Source organism: Suricata suricatta, chromosome 17 (genome assembly GCF_006229205.1).
Source record: "Suricata suricatta isolate VVHF042 chromosome 17, meerkat_22Aug2017_6uvM2_HiC, whole genome shotgun sequence".
NCBI lineage: Eukaryota > Metazoa > Chordata > Mammalia > Carnivora > Herpestidae > Suricata > Suricata suricatta.
The window spans coordinates 9,479,385-9,503,031 of NC_043716.1; the positions used below are offsets into that span (position 1 = coordinate 9,479,385).

General features: G+C 40.1%; 1 protein-coding gene across 1 annotated transcript in view; it reads left to right on the forward strand.

The window, feature by feature from the left end:
* The first annotated feature begins 951 nt into the window (after positions 1-951).
* Positions 952-23,647, forward strand: part of AKAP10 (A-kinase anchoring protein 10) — a 71,441-nt gene continuing 48,745 nt past the window's right edge. The window contains exons 1-4 of the mRNA XM_029926944.1: positions 952-1,190; positions 10,503-10,550; positions 15,573-15,752; positions 19,395-19,952. Coding sequence (XP_029782804.1) covers positions 1,103-1,190; positions 10,503-10,550; positions 15,573-15,752; positions 19,395-19,952 — 874 coding nt within the window. The 5' untranslated portion in view covers positions 952-1,102. The remainder of the gene's footprint in view (positions 1,191-10,502; positions 10,551-15,572; positions 15,753-19,394; positions 19,953-23,647) is intronic.

The following is a 23,647-nucleotide window of genomic DNA, read 5'->3' on the forward strand; positions in this document are numbered from 1 at the left end:
TAAAAAAACAAACAAACAAACAAACAAAACCAAAAAACAAAACTCAGTGAACATTTATTGAGTGCTATCTTCCAGGTTCCTTCCCAAAGGAACACATAGAATTACTTCCCAGGCACCGAGCGCACTCACCCAGTGGTCAGGGACACTGAGGGAGAAAGACTTGTTTCGCTCTGCTTTAGGGCTCCATGATGGGGCCGGCAGTGCATCTGAACAAAGGTGGATGACTCACGAGTTTGCTTTGCAATTATTGGCGATGCTTTCAAGTTACCCTTTCAAACTTGCAGGGATTTGGTCTGAAAATAAGCCCACTTCTTCTTTTATTGCCGAGGTCAGTGTGACTCAGAGAGGAGCCCAAAAAGCAGATAGATTACGCTTCCTCTTCCCCTTTCGAGGAACCGTGACTCCCGGGAACCGCGCGACCTGGGGTCTGCTCTCCTGGGAAAGCAGGGCCCGGCGGGGCAGGTTTGGCGACGCTGCTGTGGCCGGCCCGTGCCTTTCAGCCCAACTGGAACGGAGAAAACAGGAAAGGCTAAACCGGAGCGTGGCAGTGCCAGCCTAGCCTACTACAAGGGCACGCTCTGAGTGCCCACGGCCTCGCGCCCCGGGCCTGAGGCGCCGCACCATTCAGCTCCGGGGCGGGGAGGGCTCCCGCTCCGGGAGGGGCAGCTCTGCGGGGCCCGGGTCGGCCCCGCTCCACCCGGGGCTGCAGCCGGGAACCACAAAGTGGTGCCGGGGTACCGCCGTAGGCCCGGGCCACCCGGAATCGGAGAAAGGGCACAGCCAGTACGCCGCAGGTTCTCGCCACCGGCTATTAGTGAAAGGGCATAGACCGCACACGCGCAGGGTCACGTGGGCGGGGCGGGCGCGTGCCCCCGCACCCAAGAGAGGAGGCGGGGATGGGGGCGGGGCTGACAGCGCGGCCTCCCGTGAAGCCTCGCGCGGGGAAGGACCGGAACTCCGGGCGGGCGGCTTGTTGATAATATGGCGGCAGGATCTGCCGGGGCTTCTCGAGGAGGCGGTGGGGCCCACACCCGGAAGAAGGGTCTCTTTTCAGGCTAGTGCGGCGGCCGCTGCGGACCCGGAAGTCCGGGCCGGTTGCTGAATGAGGGGAGCCGGGCCCTCCCCGCGACAGTCCCCCCGCGCCCTCCGCCCCGACCCGGGCCCCGCCATGTCCTTCTTCCGGCGGAAAGGTAGCAGAGGGGGCTCCAGCGGGGAGCCAGGCCGGGCCTCAGGGGCGGCGGTGGGGCAGGTGGGCCTGCACGGGCTTCCTCCCGGGCAGCGGCGGGGCCCTCGGCCTCCGCGCAGACGCCCCCGTGCGTGCCTCGCTTTGCTCCCGGACTCTGCAGGGAGGGAGAAGGTGGCCTCCAAGCGCGGGGTCAGAGGCAGAGGGGAATTGTCTTGCTGGTCCAAAAGTGTTTGCCCACATCCATACAAGTTAATGCCTGTTGGCGTAAAAAACAGCCTTCGTGTGTGTGTGTGTGTGTGTGTGTGTGTGTGTCTAAACTGTGGATCAAGGAAAAGGAAATTCCTTTAGTACTTTGTTAAGGAAGTCTCTGAGTTTTCAGAATATCGAGGGTTTTATGTGTAAAAGCAACATGTGAAAAAACGGTTTTCCTGAATTAGTGCTGTTTTCTAGATTCCTCCTCTTGTGGGGGGGGGGTTCTGCACTTCCTAAAATAACATTACTTATTGCTGAAAGTTTCCTAATAAAAGAAACTAGTTCTTTTGATGACTTAGCAAGTCTGCCAACTGCTGGGACACTCACTTTGTGAACTGCTTATATTTCTGATTTTCAGTTGTAATAGCTGCACAGTTTTTAAGTAGAGGCAGCTTAATTTTGATCCTGGATATAGTTGTCGTGTGTCATTAAATATATATATATGCAAAATGAACAAGTGTAGGTCTTTTTCGATGATGGTGGTTCTTTGAGTTCTTGTTATTTAAGAGAAAATGTACCAGAAATAAGCCACAAAGCAACAAGAAAAAAATACACTAAATCAAGAACGTGGATTCATGTGACTGCTCTGCTGACTGTAACTTGGGACAGAAAAGTGTTAACCCACTTCTTTCTTTTCTCTCAACTGATAATTAGATGATTTCTAAAGGCCCCATTCAGCTATGAATTCAAGAATTCCTTTTAAGTACACGCTGAGTTTTAGTAACTGATGTCATGAGGTGAGTGAATGAAGCTGTGATGAATGAATGCAAACAGTGCTGAATGAAGGAAACCTGAAAAGTGGTACCAGGTAGCTTTGATGATAACATACCTTGGTATAGTTAAAAGCTCCAATTGGTTTGACAGTGTTGAAGTCGTTGGTTTTGTTTTGTTTTGTTTTGTTTTTGAAGGAGAAAGAAAGCATTCCGTGTATAATGAGGCAAATTGCATGTTGCATAATAGACTGTTGTCTCTATTCAACATTTGAACATCTGCTGCTTCTTGCCAGGCACTGTGCTAGGCCCTCACAATTAATCCCTGAACAAGACAGAGTCCCTGCACTGATGGAACTTTTTGTCTGCCGGGACAGACAGACAAGAAATCTCTTTCTTATATGTGTGTTTACAAATTGATAACATGTTATGACAGAGATAACTGGAGAGGAGAACCTTATTTTGGTTTGAGGATAGAGAAAGGCCTCAGCAGGTGACCTTGAAACTCAGAGCTCAGGAATCTGTAGGAGGTAACAGAGGCGAGGGAAGAACATTTTAAACACAGGGACTAACCTGTTCAAAGGTTGTGAGTCAAGAAAGTTTGGTGCCCTTCAAGAAAGGAAGGCAGGCCACTGTGACTTGGGCTTAGAGAGGCAGACAAGATTCAGAGCTTTGTAGGCCATAGTTGTTAGGTTTTATTCTAAGTGCAGAGATGATATAATTTATACATTTTTAAAGAGGAGTGATTTGGTGTTATGTTATAAAAAGATCATTGTAGATGCTTTTTGCAGACTGAATGTGGCGAGATAGAAGCTAGAGAGGCTTCTGTTTAGGGATCCCATCCAGTCTTTAAATACCATTTTTAAATATCACCTATATGCTGATGTCTCCTGAATTTACATCTCCTCCTTGAATTCTGCTGAATTAAGAACGGTGTATCCAACTGTTGGTCCACTTTATATCTCTACCTAGTAAATGTAGGTATATCTACTAATAGAAATAATAGATTAATAGATGGGTCTGTCATTTACGATAGCTAAAATTTAACTCCAGATTTTTTGTCACCTCAGTAGATTGCATTTCTGGCCTTTTAATTGTTCAGGCTAAAACTTGAGTATATTCTTGAGTTTCTCTTTCTCTGCTACTCTATATCTACGTCCAATATGCTAAATTTACCCCAGAACATATCCACATTCAACCTTTTCTCATCATCCCTGGTCTAGGCAGTCATCTCTATTTAGATTGGGCAGCTAAGGGAGTTCTTGATGTCTTTAAGGATGTCATTCACATTTCAGCTTCTATGTTAAGAGGAAGCCGGTTTTATGAAAATCAACAACAGGATTATTTTGCTATAGGCTTCAGTTTGGTTTCCCTTCCCTTCCTGACCCCTATGGTATATTTTCAAAATGAATTATGCCACATCTCTTTTCAGATTTTTCCTGTAACTTCCCGTTCTTGGCCCTCTGTAACCGAGGCCCCAATTCCTCCCTGTGTTCATCTCCTGCTTTCCTTTCTCATCACTCTTCCATTTATATTGGCCTCTTTGTTTTCAAATACATTCCCACCTCAGGACCTTTGCACTTAAATTTTCTCTTTGCCTGGAAACCTCTTCCTGCAGATACCCACTGTTTGTTCCCTCGTCTCTTTAGGTTTTCAATCATTTGGCATCTTAGTGGAGTTTTCTCTGTCCATCCTACGTTTAACATTGCAGTCCCCAGCCCCGGCACTCCTGTCTCCTTGTTCTGCTTTCTCTACAGCATTTATCACCATCTGCTTTACTACGTATTTTATTACGATGAAAGCTGAGTTTTGTTCATGGTTGCATTCCCATATCTAGGTCAGTGCTGGGATATAGTTAGGAATTTAGTAAATATTTGTTGAATAAGTAAATAAAAACACAAGGAAAATATCAGCTAGTAAAAAGTGCTGTGCAGGGAATTGTTGTGGGAGTAGATCACAGGATGACAGTTTGCTTTCAGGTTATAAAGGAAGGCTTGTCTGAGAAGGTAGTATTTAGATTGAGATCTAAATTCGGAGAGAGAGCCAACCTCACAAAAGATGAAAGGAACTGGCCAGTGAGAACTGGAAGTACAAATGTCCTGAGGCAGGAATGAGCTGGGTGTGTTTAAGGAACCAGGAAAAGGCTGGAACTTACTGGGAATGGAATGTGTTTTGGAGATGGAAATAACATGAATGCGTGATTGGAGTGAGTGGAATTGTCTTTTGGCAATGCTGTCTGTGGTAACTCTCAGACATCCGTGTGGTATGTTGAGGCAGTTGAATGTACAAGTCTGTAGAGATCACCAAGAGAACATACACAGTATGTGAATTAAGTTATGTTGAAAGGCTAAACTGCTATAACAAACAGACACTGAAGTGTAATGGCCCAAACAGGGTAGATTTGTATTAGTCTCTTGAGTGTAGTGGTCCAAGTTCACTGGGTGGCTTTGCTTCACAATCATTCAGGGATCATTTTCCTCTCCTTTTGTTACAACTCTTTCCCTTAGGATATGGTCTCTTCTGTCTGTCCTCAGTCCTCTGACCCAGTGGTAAGGAGGAGAGAGAAAGAGAAGCTTTGGCCAGAAAGTGGCACATAACCATTTCTATTCATATTCTGTTGGTGAGAACTTAGTCATGGTCACAGCTAACTGCAAAGGCTCCTAGGAAATGTAGCGTAACTAGCCAGTTATGTGCTAGGCCGCAGTCCTCTTGCCAAGAAGAGAATGACTTCAGTGACCAGAGTGTATTTCCTGCCATACTGTAGACAGGACGGGAGTCTAGGTGAGAGCTCTGGAGTTAATCCAGCTTTAAGAATGAAATTGAGGAACATGATCCATTGACAAAGGAGAATCAAAACTAAAATGCCAATCATATAGCAGTGCAATGTCACGGAAGCTAAGAGAAGATAAGGTTTCAAAAAGAAGGGAGTATTGTGTTGAATGTCACTTGCAAGATCAAGATAGAAATAGCTACTCAGTTTAATAATGTGGAAGTAATTGATCACTTTAAGAGTAGTATCAGTGACATAGGTTGAGAGGGGGAATGTGAAGTGTGCAAAGTAGCAAAACTAAAAAACACCCTTTTCAAGAAACTTTGCAGTGAAAAGGAACTAAAAGGGGCTGTTTGGTTAAGAGATTTTTTTTTTTTTAAAGATAAAAGATGTTAGAACATGTTTGTATGCTAATAGGAATGATCTGGTAGAAAGGGAGAAAATGATAGAGAAGAGATTTGTGGGAGTAAAGTTCTTAAGAAATCCTGAGGGCAGGATTAAAGCCTGACTCTACCCAGATTTGGTTAATGTACAGTGCTGTTGGGAACGGCAGTTGGTAGGACCACTTGTATAAAGTTTAAAAACTTTCAGACAATGCTTCATATTGTTTATGCTTCCATAAACGTGTTTAAAGAATAAAAATATGGACAGAAACAATAAACGTTCAATTTGTGAAATTATTTCTTTAGGGAGAAGGGGGAATGAGATTAGGCAGAGACTTCAGTTGCAGCTGCATGTTTTATTTCTTTTGACAATTTTTCTGAAGCAAATACAGCATAGTGGTGCTCAAACTTGAGTGTTACTCAAATTAAATCCTAGTATTTGTTTTAGATGTTTCATTAAAAAAAAGATAGAAACAAGAAAAAGCATAGAGTAAGGTGGCTGAAATAAGCAACATAGGTCAGTAGTCACAATAAATGTAATAGACTTAAGTTCTAGCAAAAAGCTGTATAGCTAAAAGATAAAGGGATTGGATAATAAACCAAAATCCAACCATAAACTCTTTACTGGAAACACAACTAAAACATAAGAATGTAGAGAAATTGAAAATAAATGGATTGAAAGATATAGCAGACAAATGTTAACTGGAAGAAAGCTGTGTGGCAGATGGCATACTTTAATGCACAAAACATTATTAGAACTAAAAAGGTCACTACGTTATGCTAAGATGAGCACGGTACCAGGAAGATAAAATTCTGAACTGCTTTGCACCTATTATCAGTCTCAAAAAACATACAGCAAAATATATAGACTTACCAGGAGAAATCAACAAATTCATAATCATAAAGTTTTAAGAATGATCTTTAAAAATCAAGAGCAATCATCACAATAAAAAGAAATGGGCTGCTCCAGACAGTGAAAGGATAGTGATTTACAGACTGGATTCCTGCTGTAAATTGTTTAAATAAGAATAGCATCATGAGAAGGCTAAAAGTAAAAGGATGGAAAAATATATTAGGGATATAAGACAAAACAAAAGCTAACATAGTCTTTACAATAGCACATACACACAAAAAAAGGGAAGTGTAAGTTTTGGAAGGGGAAAAAAGGAATCCTTATTCCCAGATAAACATGTTTCCATATATAGAGAATTGAAATTTTACACACATACTATTAGAACTCATAAAATAGTTTGGCTGGGTTTTTAAAATATATGCATTTATATGTAAGTACTTAAAATTCACTTGTATCCCTGCATGCCAGTAAAAACTAAAGAGTGGCATCTTTTTGGAGTTTACAAGACCCAATTGGACAAGAAAGGAGACCCAAGTAAACGGAGAGGTGTGCTGTGTTCATGGATAGAAACACAATACCAGAAAGATGTGCGCTCTCCCAAGTGAATCTTTAAGTCAGTGCTGCTTCAGAAACTCCCATGGGGGTTTTAGGATCAGGACAAGTTGACCCTATAATTAATACAGCAGATAGTTTCAGAAGAGAATAAGGTAGAGGACTAGATTCTGCCAAAGGCTCATTATATGGTTCGGTAACTAAGACAAAAGAATTAAATGCCCAGGAACAGACCCATGAATGTATGGGAACTTAGTATATAAAGAATTTCTGTTCAGTTGGGAAAGGTTGGACTAATCAGTAAATGATGCTTATTATCCCTCTGGAAAAAGACAGTATTTTCTACCTCCAGTCATACACATCAGGGGCCAGCAAACTTTCTGTGAAAGACCAGATAGTGAATATGTTTGTTAGGCTTTGCAGGTCATAGAGTCGTCTTGTCTCATTCTCCCCTATCCTTGTGGCCATAGATAGTACGTAAAGAAATGGACATGGCTATGCTAAAATAAAACATTATATAGGAAACTAGGTCTGGGCCTGATTTGGCTCATGGGCTGTAGTTTCCCAGTCTCTGATAAATAAATTCCAGGTAAATAAGAACTCAGAATTTTAAAAAGCAAAACTTGAACTCATATGGAAGAAAATTTAGGGGTGGGGGAGGAAGTCTGATCTTGCGGTAAGAAAAGATATCTTAAACAATAAGACACAGAAAAATACAATCCACATAATGAAAAATTGGCTAAAATTTAAAACTTCCATACAATAAAGATTTATTTATTTTTTATTTAAGTAATCTCTACACCCAGCTTGGGGCTCAAACTCACTACCCTGAGGTCAAGAGCATGTTCTTTCCACTGAGCCAGGAGGTGCCCAAAGCCTCCATACAATAAAAAGTACATAAGGTATTTGCAGTACAAAGGATTAGTATCCAGAATAGGAATGGCATTCCTACCAATAAGTAAAGGACAAAGGACATGAATAGGCAGCCATAAAAGAGGAAACCTAAAGAGCCAGTAAACATGAAAGGATATCCCCTCCAATAAAATCAAGGAAATGAGTTAAAAACACCATCAAATGACATTTGAGAACTATTAAATAGGCACTTTCATTAAAAATGTCCATCATTGGTTACCTAACACTCCCATTTCTTGTGTTTTATCCTAGAGAGATTCTTACATATATACATAGGAAAACACATACTAGATTGTTGATCACATCAATGTTTGTGATAGTGAAAACTAGGAAATAAAACCTAAATGTTCATTAACAGGAAAATGGATAAATAAAAGTGTATTTTAGGAATGAAGCAGCTGAAATGAATGACCTAGAGCTACATGACTGCTAGAGCTGCATCAGTATGGACATAAGTGAGATTATAGAATGGATACAAGTGTCAGATATGTATAAAAGAATACCATTTATGTGCTTTTTGTTTATTTTTTAATTTTTTAAGTTTATTATTTTAAGAAAGCCACCGTGAGCGGGGGAAGGGCAGAGAGCGAGGCGGGGAGAGAATCCCAAGCAGGCTCCACACTGGCATCACAGAGCTTGATGCAGGACTTGAACTCACGGAATCATGAGATCCTGAGATCCTGACCTGGGCCAAAACCAGGAGTCAGGTGCTTAACTGACTGAGCCACCCAGGCACCCCTATATAATTTTTAAAGATGTACAGAATAATAGCATTTTTATACTATTCATAGTCTAAAAACATACATGGCAGCAAACATCCAGTTTAGGATAAATTTATCTCTGGGAAGAGAAGAAGAGCAAAGGGGTCAGGTCGTGGTTCATGGGATCCTTTAACTATGTGTGTAATATTTCAGGGGGTGAAAATAGGTGAGGCAGAATACTAGTATCTGGTGACGTTGGGTTGTTTGTGTACTTTTGTGTTTGAAGTATTGACTGGGAGATCTGATTTAGAAGATGAGATGTGCTAAGGGTGCCAAAAGTGGAACCGTGAAGGTGTGTTTTGGTGGTAGAGTCCGTTGGGCTTAGAAGTGGTTTGGGTGTGGGAGGCAAGAGGGAGACGTGTTATGAATGACTCCCAGGTTTTTGGCCTGAGAAACTGGGGTGATTGTGTCATTCATGAGAGACATTAAAGACTGAGGTAGAACAGGTTTGGGAAAAGATGGTGCGTTCCATTTTGGACCAGTGTCATTAGGGAAGAAGACCGGTAAATGGTTAATGAAATGGATTTAAGGTCAAGAAGGACTTAAACTAGAAATAGAAATGCAGGATTCACAACTTATTTATGATATTGAAAACCTTAAGAATGGGTAAGTTCAGCCAGGAAATACATCTGTGTATGTAGTAAAAAGAAAAGTGCTCAAACCCTTTTCCTGAGAAACTCCCAGTTGCCGTCTGAGGGAGAGCAGCTAGAAAACCGGGAGGGTGGGGTGCCACAGAAGCCAACACAAGTTCACGTTTCAAGCGGGAGATGTAGTCAGCTGACATAGGCTGTGGTGAGGGCTGCAGCCCAGTCCCCTCTACCGCATTTCCTTATTTTGTCTTCCTAACAGTAGTGAAACAGTACCTGAAATTATCTTACTTATTTTGGTCCATGTTTGTCTCCACATTCATGCATGTAGACCTCTTTTTTTTTTTTTTAATCTTTATTTTTGAGAAAGCAAGAGACGAGTGCGGGCAGGGGAGGGGCAGAGAGAGAGGGAGACACAAAATCCGAAGCAGGTCCAGGCTCTGAGCTGTCAGCCCAGAGCCTGATACGGGGCTTGAATTCATGAAACAGAGTTCATGACCTGAGCTGAAGTCAGATGCTTAACCAACTGAGCCACCCAGGTGCCCCAACATGTAGACCTCTTAAAGGCAGGAGTGCTCATTTCTGAGCCAGGAGAGTGTCTAGCACGAGTGAGGCACTCAAATACTTGTTGACAGATTGATTTTTCAGGTACTGTGAGAGCTAGTTATTTCCTGCTACTAGTGTTTAGTGTTTGAGAGCACGAGTAGAGAGATGGCCACATTTTGGGATTTGTTGTTTTGATTGGCTTTTTGTGATACGGTTAAAGAAAATTTAATGTTGAAAAAAAATATAAGAAAAGTAAGGAAGGTTAAAAATAGTCTTGGGTTAGATCCTGTAGGAGTTTACACCTTGTCTAAGCTGTCATGTACCTCCTTTCTTGGATATTACATTACTAGCATGTTTGCTGTAGAATTTTTACTGTTTTGTGTAATGGAGAAGAAACTGTATAGCTTTTTAAGAGAAATTGTTGGGGCTTGAGTTTTAGAAGTTTAGAAGATAAGTTTAGAATGTTTGTATTCGATGCTGGGAGGGTAATACACAAGAAGTAAGATATGAGACACAATTAAAGAACTCTTTTCTTCAGGATGTATCTAGTAGTGAGCATATCCTAATAATATTACTGTGTGCCTGTTTCTTTCCTACACCCTTTACAAATATTTTTTTTTCACCTTCAAAGATAGGGGTTATTATTGATCTTGTTCTAAACATCAAGAAAATCGAGACCCTGAGAAGTAACTTGTCCAGGAGCACATAGCTGTGTAATAAGTGGCAAGCTAGAATGTGAACCCAGGTGCTCTGACTTTGTCTCTCCATAAGCACAGTCCACGCTCTTGACTGAATGATGTTCAAAGGTCACTTCCTTAGTGAAACTTGCCCTGACAATTGTCCTGCCCTGTCTCCCTCCTTAGGCACTTATTCCGTTGTTGTACAACTTTGAATATTCATCTGTTAGAATAAAGCTTGTCAATTTTTACAGCCTATGGAATGGATCTTTTTGACTATAAAGGTTGCTCATGATGCTCTTTTATCTTCTAGTGAAAGGCAAAGAACAAGAGAAGACCTCAGATGTCAAGTCAATTAAAGGTGAGTTCCATGGCATTCCTTAGTATTAAAAAGTGATGTGCTCTGCATTTGTAGGCTATTTAATCCTATTATCTTCCCCCTTCTTTTGCCATTAATCATCTCTGCCCTCTTTTATAATTAGGGTTGCGACTTATTTCCTTGTTTGGCCTATGTACTCTTCAACATTAGCACTTATAAGCTTTGTACTGAGCACTTGTTGGCTGTGCTAGTGATACAGGAAACCACTGCCCTCCTTATTAATTACCCATTTGATTGTTCCTAAAAGCAATTAGTTGTCTTTATAGTAAAAAAACAAAAAACAAAAAATACCCTGAACTGAGCTGACAACTAAGTGAAAGAACTGACACTTCTAAGGCTTGGTTTTCTATTGTTTGTCCAGACTGTGGATGATTACAGTTTTAACTTTTCTGTTAGTTTGGATGAATGGTCTTAAAATTTACTCACAGTACTTTATTATAATCAATATATTGCCCTTATTCGTAGGTTAGAGCATGCTTTTTTAGGTTGTGATCTCTACTATAGTTTTGACTGATTGCATGTCAGTGTACAAAGATTAGAATGGAAGATTATAGTGGAAATTGTTTCTATAGCCATACATGTAAATTTCATAAATAAAATGTATTTACAGGACATCTGTAGATTGCTGCTTAGATTCTTCTTTCAAATGTTTGTATGTTATGTAGTGAGCACAGAGTTTTAACTGTATATGATCCAGAGAGACTGATTATAACTGAGGAGATTTGTAAAATTAGGGAAAAACTAGGATCTCTTGCAGTCTTTTCTGCTTATTTCTGATAATTTAAATCCAGTTGGATTCCATGTTGGTTCATACTGCCCTCCTCAAGCCAAATTTGCTTGGCTTCAAGCCCTTAGCAGGCAGTGTGTACATATGAAGACTAGCTCTGATTGTAGGAGGAACAGACTTGGAGGTCTCAGGCACACAGATCTACCCTAAACTGCCACCAACAGCATGACCTCAGGAAGTAACCTTCTTCAGTTCTTCATTTGTAGAATGAGAGGATCGGCCTGCCTAACTTCTAAGTCTGTATGAGGCTAAAAAGTTCCATGCTCATACTCTGTGACAGTATATAATCTGTGCTTACCTGACTTACCTTGGAATAATACAGAAGCTAGACAGGAAGCAGGCCCTCACGAAGTTTGCAGTCTGATTAGAACTTAGTCGTGGAATAGTAGCAAATACCCCAATATACTAATAACTACCATTTCTGGAGCACCTGTTCTGTTCTAGGCATTAGCCAAAAAACTGCAGCTGTAACAATGAACAAAAAGGACTTGATCCTCTCCTCGTCGAACTTACGGATTAGTAGGGGAGAGGCACACTGATCAGGTGATTCCACAGATGGCATGGGCTGGAGCCCACGATGATGGAAATAAAGAGATCTAGAAAGATCAGTTTTGAGCTAAAATGGATAGAACTTTGTTACTGAATAAATATGGGACATAAGGAAAAGGAGGTTTAAGGTTGACACCTACTTTTCTTGCTTGCGCAACAGTTCAACTGGTGGAGAACCAGGTTGGGAAATCAGATGTTCAGTTTTGGCATGTTGTGTGGGAGGTACTTTGGAGACATTTACATGTATTTTATGCACACAGTAATTCTAGAGTCTGGGTTTCCATCCAGAGGTAAAAGTGATTTTCTAGAGTCTGGCAGACCCAAGTTGAAATCCTGCCCATTGAAACAAATGATTCTTTACTATCTCGTTGACTTCTGGCAAAGTGTTTAACTTTTCTCTGTGTCTGCATCTCCAAAATGAGGAAAATACTGGTCCTGCACAGTTGTTGTGAGAGGTAAATGAAATAACATCCCCCCAGAATGTCTGTGAAGCAACCAGCACTGCGTTGGTAGCTCTTGTTTTCTAGTTTTAGCAGAAGAGGCCCGCAATGTGTTGACTCCGTTAACCGAAGTGCTGTGAGGAGTTCAGAGGAATTTGAGATCAGCAAATGGTTTCTGAAGCGTGGGGAAGACTTCACAGAAATGGGGCTTAACCTGTGTAGAAGTTGAATAAGAAGGAGGATGTGAATGAAAGAGGCGATTCTGTTTCCCCTACCAGCACAGCTGCTTGTTTCTTTGAGCATATATTGGGCAAAAGGACTTTCAGACAAATAAAGGGATATTTTTACAGAAGATTAATATCCATTATGAGGGGCTTACAGACCAGAAAAGAGAGTTGAGACAGAAAAACAGGGAGCCCGCAGGCTATTGAACAGGACGTTGATCGTTTACGTATGGTATTTATGAAAGGTTAGTCTGAAAGCGTTCTGTAGGTTGGAGATCCTAGAAGTTCTTTTGCTGTAAGACAGAAAGGCCCGTGTTAAGGATGTGATGTTGATAATAAACAGACAAGCAGATGTTTAAATATCTTGAAGGAAAAGTCAACAGATCTTGGCAGGTAAACACATAGAGTGAAAAAGAATGGGTCCAAGATTTTGATTGAGCTTTGGAGACCGGCATATTGAACAGAGACAGGGAAATTGAATAGGAGAGATTCAGTTTGGAAGAAGATGCGGTAAGTTTGATAGTTGGGCAAATTGGTCTTGATATGGTAAAGCAAAGTGAGAGTCACTAGTAAGTCATGACAGATACAGGACCAAAGCCCCGATCAAAGGACAGGTCTCAGATACAGGTGAGGGCTTCTCAACTGGGGTCCCGGGTCCGCAGAGGTGCACCCTGGGAGCTGTTGCTGAGCAGTCCCGGGCACAAGTGAGACGTTCCCCTAGAACCAGCCGGTTACTAATGACTCTTTTTAAAAATCTCTTTTAGATATCTATTTAGAGTTTAGATCCTTATTTAGAAATTTATCTATTTTACAGGCGTATTACGGTCTCACTTAAGTTTATCTGGGCATGTTTACAGGTTTAAAAAATATGTTTGAAAAAGATTACTTTAGTAGTAATTGAAGATTTGAGAAAAATGTTTTTCTAGCAGAAAGAATAAAGGAACAGAGACCCTCAGAAGGGGAAGTCCTGAGGAGTCAGGGAAGGAGACCATATATGACACAGTGGACATTTAGTAAATGTGTTCTAAGGGTTTGAAAGGGAGGCACAGATAGAAAAGGTATTTTCTGTAAAAAAAAAAAAAAAAAAAAAAAAAAGGAGGGGGGGATTAAGAAATAGGTAGTACCATGGAGACTAAAGGAAGATAGACTATTTGAAAGCAACATCTAAAATAAGTTAATAGTTCTAATAAGAAAGAGGAGAAAAAAAGCCTTGCACAAATAAATTAATAGCATTTTGTATCATCATATACATATAATTAGGAAACTTAATCTTATCTGTTCTTATAGAATGTTATTTGTAGTTTGTGATTTACACAAAGAACTGTTACTGTTTATAAATTCGCTAAAATGATTTTGCTTTCTTCAATTATCATGAAAGTAAAAAAGTAAAAAAAAAAAAAAAAAAAAAACCCACAAGACTTTATTCTAAAATTGAAAAAAAATCTCTCCACAACTCCATTTTGTAATTCTCCCCACTCTTGCTGAATGATTGGTAAATATAGGTACCTGACAAATAGGTAAGGACATTCATATTCTTACCTGCTTTATCCTATTTATCAAAGAGTAACAGATTGAATTACAGTACTTTGTATTCTTCATAAGAAATATTTCCTGGAATTGCTCAGAATCTGTGTCTGGGAACTGTTGGCTGAGATTGATAGCAGTTATCAGTTGGCAGTGTAATAAATAGCGCTAGTAGCTACAAGATTAGTTGTCTAAGAGTATTTATCTTGAGGGTGTGGGATGCTAGGTGGCCTGTGTCTCTTCTGTCCTTCTCACTAAAGCAATGTACTAAACCAAAACTTCCTCAAACCCTTGAATAAGAGTCATTAATATTTGTGGGGATAGCTAGAATTTTGATCCAGCTGCATGGGAACAAGGTCACAGGATTACTTTGACAGTATTATAATATGGAGTCAATTATTTCCTATTAATAAATAGGTAACGAATCTCTTTATTCTGAGGTCAATAGGATATTTCTTCAGACTACTAAAGCAAATATATTTTGTGAATTTAAAAAAATTGGTTTTTTTTTAATGTTTGTTTATTTTTGAGAGAGAGAGAGAGAGAGAGAGAGAGCGAGCGCAAGTAGAGGAGGGGCAGAGAGATGGAGACATAGAATCTGAAATAGGCTCCAGGCTCTGAGCTGTCAGCACAGAGCCCAGTGCAGGGCTCCAGCTCAATGACTGCAAGGTCATGACCTGAGCCAAAGGTGGATACTTAAGGAAGCAACCCAGGTGCCCCTATTTTGTGAAATTTTTAAGTGTGCTTTATATTTTAGCAGCTTGACCTTGGATCAAAATGTTTTTTATTAAATAGAGAAATTTTCTACCCAATTAAAAAGTAAATTAAGGGGCTGGCTCAGTCATTGGAGCATGTGACTCTTGATCTCAGGGTTGGAGTTCAAGCTCCACATTGGGTGTGGTACCTACTAAAAAAAGAAAAATAAAAAAGAAAATAGTATTCTGAAGAGAATTTTTCTATTTTTTCCCCTTAAGCTTTTATTTTGTTTTAGGTTTTTGTTCCTTGGACAAAAAAGATGAAGTTTCATTTTTGGCACAGTATTTTGAGAGTTTTAAATAATAATAGGACATTTCTTTCTGATTTTCTGCTCCTTGATTAATTTACCTTTCCCCTAAGTATTGAATATGCATACATGAGAGAGAGGTGTTACAGGATTTAATTTTAACAGTTCTCTTAGGGGCGCCTGGGTGGCTCAGTCGGTTAAGCCTCCGACTTCGGCTCAGGTCAGATCTCACGTTCGTGGGTTCGAGCCCCGCGTCAGGCTCTGTGCTGACAGCTAACTCAGAGCCTGGAGCCTGCTTCCGGTTCTGTGTCTCCTTCTCTCTCTGCCCCTCCCCCCCTCATGCTCTGTCTCTCTCTGTATCAAAAATTAATAAAACATTAAAAAAAAATAAAAGTTCTCTTAAAGCCCTTTTAGGAGACCGTTTTAGATGATCAAATTGTGTTTAATTTTTAACCATTTGTTCTTGAAAAATTGTAGCTTCAATATCTGTACATTCCCCACAAAAAAGCACTAAAAATCATGCCTTGCTGGAGGCGGCAGGACCAAGTCATGTTGCAATCAATGCCATTTCCGCCAACATGGACTCCTCAAGTAGCAGGACAGCAACGCTTAAAAAGCAGCCAAGCCACATGGAGGCTGCCCACTTTGGTGACCTGGGTAAGTGACTCGCTTCTTGTTAACTTGCAGTTGGAGGAAGGAGTTGAGTGTAATATGTGAAGCTCTGGCCACATTTATAATTATATATTGGAATTATAATTGGAACGGGCTTTGAGGAAATGTATTTAAAATAACAGCTATGTGTAAAACGAATGGTGCTCTATGGTGTTCCTGAGGGTATAAAATGTAAAGCATTCTCTGTAGAAATTTGACCATTTTGAGAAGAAGAAATATATTTAGCTACTAATTATAGGAAAAAGATGCCTCACTTCATACATACTCAGGGAAATGCAAATTTAAATAATAAGTTCTGCCAACACACGAGCAAATATTTAAAGTTTGATAATTTGCATGTTAATGTAGAAGAGAAATGGCCACTCCTATTTAGTGGAAGTATAAATTGGTGAAGATTTTTTTGGAAGGCAATTTGGAAGTATTTATCAGAATAAAAGATCTCGTCCTCAGATATATTTACATATACACAAGGAGGTGTATATTCAAGTATGTGTGTGTTATTTGTGATAGCAAAAAAAGGAGGAACAGCGTGTAAACATCTCTCAATGAAGTAGTCAGCTCGTGGTGTACCTATATTTGGAATAGGGGTTAGCCGTTTAAAAATTTGAAGATAACACAGAAAAATGTCTAAAGTTAAAGTTTAAAAAGCAGGTCACATAACTGTGTACAGTAGGATCCCTATTATGTTAAAACACCTTCTCTTTGTCCCTTGCCCCCCGTCCCACCCAAAGATAGGCAGCAGATAAATTGATGTTATCTGAATTTTTGTCACCCAGATTTTGGAACTTGTAAAAATTGCGTATCATTGTATCATAAATTGAAAAAAATGAATAAGGGCGCCTGGGTGGCTCAGTCGGTTAAGCATCCAGCTTCGGCTCAGGTCAGATCTCACGGTTCGTGGGTTCGAGCCCCGCGTCGGGCTCTGTGCTGACAGCTAGCTCAGAGCCTGGAGCCTGTTTCAGATTCTGTGTCTCCCTCTCTCTCTGACCCTCCCCTGCTCCAGCTGTCTCTCTCTGTCTCTCAAAAATAAATAAAAAGCATTAAAAAAATTGAAAAAGATGAATAAATTGATGTCTAATAAACTTAATCCCTCTTTTGACATCTTTGCTTACATTAGTGTTTATTCAGAGGTGCCAAAGTTTTTACGGTGGGTCACACTCAACAGGACATTACAAACAACATTTGTATCGGTCACAAAATGAAATTGTAGGTTTTACTGGCTTGCTCCTGTGTTGCTGGTGGGAATGTGAGATGGTACAGCCACTCTGGAAAACAGATTGGCTGTTTCTTACAAAGCTGAATATGCAGTTACCATGTGACCCATCGATTGCACTCAGCATTGATCCCAGAGAAATGGAAACAACGTTCACATAGAAAACCTACACACCAATGTTCATAGAAGCTTAAAAGCCAAAATCTGGCTGTCTTTCAGTGGGTGAGTGAATGGTTGAATCAACCGGTACGTCCATGCCATAGAATACTACTCAGCAATTAAAAAGAGCAGACTACTGATATACCTAACAACTTGGATGAATCTCAAGGGAGTTATGCTGAGAGTCAAAAGCCAGTCCCAAAAGGTTATATGCAGTATGATCCCATCAGTATAGTATTTTTTTAAGTGATTTTTAAAAACCTTTATTTTTGGGAGAGCATGTGCACAACTGGGGGTGGGGGGGCAGAAGATCCGAAGCGGGCTCTGTGCTGACAGCAGAGAGCCCAGTACAAGACTCAGCTCACAAACGGTGAGAGTGTGACCTGAGCTAGAGTTGGACACTTTATCAACTGAGCCACCCAGGCGCCCCTGTATAATATTCTTGAAATAACAATATTAGAGAAATGAACAGTGTTTGCCAGATGTTAGGAACAGAGAAGGTGCTTATAAGAGGCCATATGAGGGATCCATATGCCATTGGAACTGTTCAGTATATTGATGGTTACGTATGATAAAATTGCATGAAACAAAGTACATGAGTGAGTACAGATAAAATGGGGAAGTCCGAGTAAGGTTGGTGGGTTGGATCAATAATGTCAGTACCTTGGTGGGACACTGGACTGTAGTTTTGTCAAATGTTACCACGGGGAAACCTGGGTAAGGGATACATGGGATCTCTCTATACTGTGTCTTACGCTTGTATTTGAACTTACATTATCTCAAAATTAAAAGTTTAATTTAGGGGCACCTGGGTGGCACAATTGGTTGAGTGTCCAACTTCGGCCCAGATCATGATCTCACAGTTCGTGAGTTCAAGCCCCATGTTGGGCTCTGTGCTGACAGCACAGAAGAGCCTGCTTCGGATTCTGTGTCTCTTTCTCTCTCTGACCCTCCCCCTCTCTTGCTTTGTCTCTCTTTTTCTCTCAAAAATAAATAAACATTTAAAAAATTTTAAGTTTAATTTAAAAAATTGTAATTCTAGGAGCACCTGCATGGCTCCAACTCTTGGTTTCAACTCAGGTCATGATCTCACCGTATATGAGGTCAAGCCCCGCATTGGGCTCTGTACTGACAGCGTGGAGCCTGCTTGGAATTCTCTCTCCCTCTCTCTGCCCCTCCCCTGCTCTTTCTCTCTCTCAAAATAAATAAATAAACTTAAAAAAAAATAACATACTGTAAGTTTTGTAAAGGATCAGGATTTTCTGAAGTTTGTGAAAGTGATGTTGACCAAGATGCCCCAGTTAACATTGAAAATGAGACAGCCAGTAAGGATGACACGCAAAGTGCTTCAAAAGAAAATGATTTGAATATCTAAGGATTAAGAAAAGCCCTTTTGAAAAATTGATGAAGCCCTGTTCATGTTATGAAAATGAACTCAATGTGCCACTGCTGTGAATGTAAAAAATATATTTTTTTAATTTTTTGTTTAACTAGTTTGTGGTTAGATTCATAGCCTAAATTGATTTTAATGTAAAATGAATATATTTTTATTAAGTTTTTTTAGTTTGTTTTTGAAGCTAAAATCCCAGAGCTGCTCTTTATTCTGTTGTAACTAGTGCTGAGACTTGGTAACATTTTTCTAGCTAGATCTGCACATCCACAATTTTTCATTAGGAAAAGTTCCTAGAAGTGGAGTTACTGGATCGAAAATCATGGAGATTCCTAAAGCTTCGCTGTTATTGAGTGCTTCTCCAGAAAGATTTGTCCATTTTTTTCTTCTCATCATCAGTGGGTGACAGTGTTAGCCTGTTTTTCTTTGCCTTTGTTCGTTAACTTTTTGAAACAACATCTTTAGTTTGACCAACAAAAATGTCATCTTGTATTAATTTGCTTTACTGGGATTTTTAACTGGATTGAATATATTTTCCTATTTTTATTGGCCTTTTTTTCTTTCTTTGGGACTAGTATCATAAGATTTTTTTTTTTTTAAGAATTTACATGATCTGAACTGCCAATAAAAGAGATAATACTTGAGTTACAAAGAGCGTTTTAATGGATTAAATATGTTCAGCACAGTTGTTTCTTTGCTTGTTTAGAAGCCATAACTATAGTGTTTCTAGTTCTTTATTCATTTAAATTGCTAGGGAAGTAAGCTTTATTCAAGAATGCTGGTGCCACGGATGCTAAAAGTGACTGACTTACCTGCCAGTCTTAAATTATTTGTTACTGAGCTGCTAATCTTTTGCTTCTTTTAGGCAGATCTTGTCTGGACTACCAGACTCAAGAGACCAAATCCAGTCTTTCAAAGACCCTTGAACAAGTCTTGCGCGACCCTGTTGTCCTCCCTTACTTCATTCAGTTCATGGAACTGCGGAGAATGGAGCATCTGGTGAAATTCTGGTTAGAGGCTGAGAGTTTTCACTCAACGACTTGGTCTCGAATAAGAGCACACAGTCTGAACACAGTGAAGCAGAGCTCATTGGCCGAGCCTGTCTCTCCATCTAAAAAGCACGAAACTACAACATCTTTTGTAACTGAGTCTCTCGACAAGAGATTGGAGGATTCTAGCTCAGCCCAGTTGCTTGTGACTCAATCAGAAGGAATTGGCCTGAATAATAGAACTAGCAACATTCAGAATCACTTGCTGCTTGCCCGGGAATGTGACAGTGCCCACTCTCTCCATCTTGACATGGCCAGAGCAGGAGCTCATCAGCTCTCCATGGAGACCCCAGAAGCCACCTCCAGACTTCTAGTAGCCAGTAGAAATAGTCCCTCTTCACCACTAAAGGAATTATCAGGAAAATTAATGAAAAGTAAGTATGTGGTTTTCTTGTTTCTCTTTATCCTGTTTGGTTTGTTTGTTTGTTTAATCAGTTTACAAAGTAGAACTTGAGAAGGGGAATAAAAAGGTTGGAATGTTTTCTTATTGATTGATCGATATAAATCCAGGTTAGTTAACAAATAGTGTAATAATGTGTTTAGGAATAGAATTTAGGGATTCATCACATACCTGCAACACCCAGTGCCCTTCTTAATGCCCGTTGCCCATTTAGCCCATCCAACACCCCGTCAACAACTCTCAGTTTGTTCTGTGTATTTAAGTCTCATGGTTTGTCTCCCTCTCTGTTTTTATCTTATATTTGCTTCCCCTCCCCTATGTTCATCAGTTTTGTTTCTTAAATTCCACATGTGAGTGAAATCATATGATATTTGTCCTTCTCTGACTTATTTCACTTAGCATAATACACTCTAGTTCCATCCACATTGTTGCGAATGGCAAAATTTCATTCTTTTTGATTACCCAGTAGTATAGTCCATTGTATGTATATGTATGTATGTATATACATGTACACACGCACACACCACATCATCTTTATCTGTTCATCAATTGATGGACACGGGCTTTTCCCATACTTTGGCTATTGTCCATAGTGCCATAAACATTATGGTACATGTGCCCCCTCGAATCAGCATTTTTGTATCCTTTGGATAAATACCTAGTAGTGCAGTTGCTGGGTTGCAAGGTAGTTTATTTTTTAATTTGTTGAGGATCCTCCAGACTGTCTTCCAGCATGGCCGCACCGGTTGCATCCCTACCAGCAGTGCAAAGGATTCCTCTTTCTCCACATCCTCGCTGACCTCTGTTGTTGCCTGAGTTAATTTAGTCATTCTGACAGGTGTGAAGTGGTATCTCATTGAGGTATTGATTTGTATTTCCCTGAAAATGAGTGATGTTGAGCATTTTTTCATGTGTCAATAACCATCTGGATATCTTCACTGGATTATTTGTTTTTTGGGTATGCTGAGTTTCATAAGTTTTTTATAGACTTTTGGATACTAACCCTTTATCTGAGATGTCGTTTGCAAATATCTTCTCCCATTCCATTGGTTGCCTTTTAGTTTTGCTGATTGTTTCCTTTGCTGTGCAGAAGCTTTTCATTTTGATGTGGTCGCAGTAGTTCACTTTTGCTTTTGTTTTCCTTGCCTCTGGAGATATGGCAAGAGGTTGCTGCAGCCGAGGCCAAAGAAGTTGTCTGTTTTCTCTAGGATTTTGATGGCTTCCTGTCTTATGTTCAGGTCTTTCATCCATTTTGAGTTTATTTTTGTGTGTGGGGTAAGAAAGTGATCCGGCTTCATTTTTCTGCATGTCACTGTTCAGATTTCCCAGCACCGTTTGCTAAAGAGACTTTTTTCCATTGGACACTCTTTCCTTCTTTGTCAGAGATCAATTGGCCATATATTTGTGGATCCATTCTGCGTTCTCTATTCTGTTCCCTTGATCCATGTGTCTGTTTTATGCCAGTACCCAACAGGCTTAACGATCAGAGCTTTGTGATACAGCCTGGAGGCCAGGATTGTGGTGCCTCCAGGTTTGGTTTTCTGTTCCAGGATTATTTTGGCTATTTGGAGTCTCTTCTGGTTTCGTACACATTTTAGGATTGTTTGTTGTAGCTCTCAAGAATGCTGGTGTTACTCTGATAGGGATTGCATTGAATATGTAAATTGCTTTGGGTAATCTTGGCATTTTAACAATATTTATTCTTCCAATCCATGAGCATGGAATGTTTTTCCTTTTTTGTGGGTGCCTTTTTCAGTTTCTTTCATAAGCTTTTTATAGTTTTCAGTGTATAGATTTTTCACAGTTTTGATAAGGTTTATTCCTAGGTATTTTATGGTTTTTGGTGCAGTGGTAAATGGGATCGATTCCTTGATTTCTCTTTGCTGTTTCCTTATTGGCATGTGTATAGAAATGCAACCAATTTCCGTACATTGATTTTATATTCTGTGACTTTGCTGAATTTATATATCAGTTCTAGCAGTTTTTTGGTGAAATCTTTTGGGTTTTCCACATAGAATATCGTTTTGTCTGTGAAGAGTAAACATTTGAGTTCGCCTTGCTGATTTGGATGATTTTGGTTTCTTTTTGTTGTCTGATTGCTGAGGCTAGGTCTGGAATAGGTTTCTTTTCTCCTCACACCCACTCACAGATTTGGAAGGATTTGGAAAGTGTCCTGAACAGGCGTGGCGTATAAAAAAAAGAAACAGCAGGGATCCCTACGCGATTGGATCCTCTGAGAAGGATATTCGCAGAATTAACCAGTGAGGACGGGTTGAACGTCCTGCCTTTCCCTTCCACAGATTTTGAAATCAAATCATTAATCCAGATATGCTTATGTCATCCTCATCTTATTCTTAATTTACTACCATTTTAATGAACTTTGCAGATGTGATTATTTGTTAATTGCCAACAGGTGACCCTTATTGGGTTTTGTGCTGAGTGCTATCCTTGGATCCCACTTAACAGTCCCAACACCTCTCTGAGGTGGACATCCTTAGCCTGTTTTACACGTGAGAAAATCATGACTTAGGAGAAAGTTAAGGAACCTGCCTCAGGTTATAGAACGTTCGTTTGGAAATTACACCCTGCGAATTTTTCTGTTACCACCTTCTGGAATTCTGATTAGACACGCTCCATGTTTTTCCTCTTTTTTTAAAAATTTTTTTTAACACTTATGTTAGAGAGAGAGAGAGAGAGAGAGAGAGAGAGAGTGAGTGACAATGTGAGTGGAGGAGGGGCAGAGAGAGGGGGAGACACAGGATCCAAAGCCGGTTCCAGGCTCCGAGCTGTTGATGTGGGGCTCGAACTCACAAACTGAGATCATGACCTGAGCTGAAGTCCAATGCTGAGCCACCAGGCGCCCCTTTCTTCTTTTTTAATCTTATCTGTTCTTTGTTTCTGATAAGGCTAGGTGATTTCTTTCTTGATTTTTCTTGTTTTTTTTTTCTTTTTTTTTCCCCCCTAGTAAGACTATTTTTCTGAGCAGTTTAAGGATCACAGCAAATTGAGGGGAAGGTACAGAGACTTCCCATTTGCCCCTGGCCCCACACATGCAGAGGCCTCCCCCATCACCCACAGCCCTCACCAGAGAGGGGCATTCATTGCAGTTGACGAACCCACCTGGATAACTTATAGTCCCTCAAAGTCCATAGTTTACTTAGGGTTCACTTTTGGTGTTGTTCATTCTTAGGTGTTTGGATAAATGTATAATGACATATATCCATCGTTTATGGTGTTAGAGTATTTTTCTGCCCTACTCTGTTCATCTCTTCCTACCTCTTTATCCCTTGCTCTTAACAACCAGCAATCTTTTTACTGTCTCCATATTTTTGCCTTTTCCAGAATATCCTAGAGTTGAAATCATATAGTAGGTAGCTTTTTTACATTGGTAGTGGTTTCTTCAGATTTGTCTTTTATTTAGTTCATTGATTGTCTCTTAATATGGGTCTAATCTGCTGTTGAATAACTTTTTAAATGTTATTTTTATTTAAAAGTTAACTGAGTTTTTTATTTCTAGAAAAAATTTTACAATTCAGATTTGCCTGGTCACTTTTTAGCTTCTTTTGTTCCTTTATCCTTTCATCCTACTTTTGAGCCCATTTTTAATTTAATTTATTAAGCATATATTCATCATCAGATAATGCCAGTAGCTATAGTTTTGTGGATCTG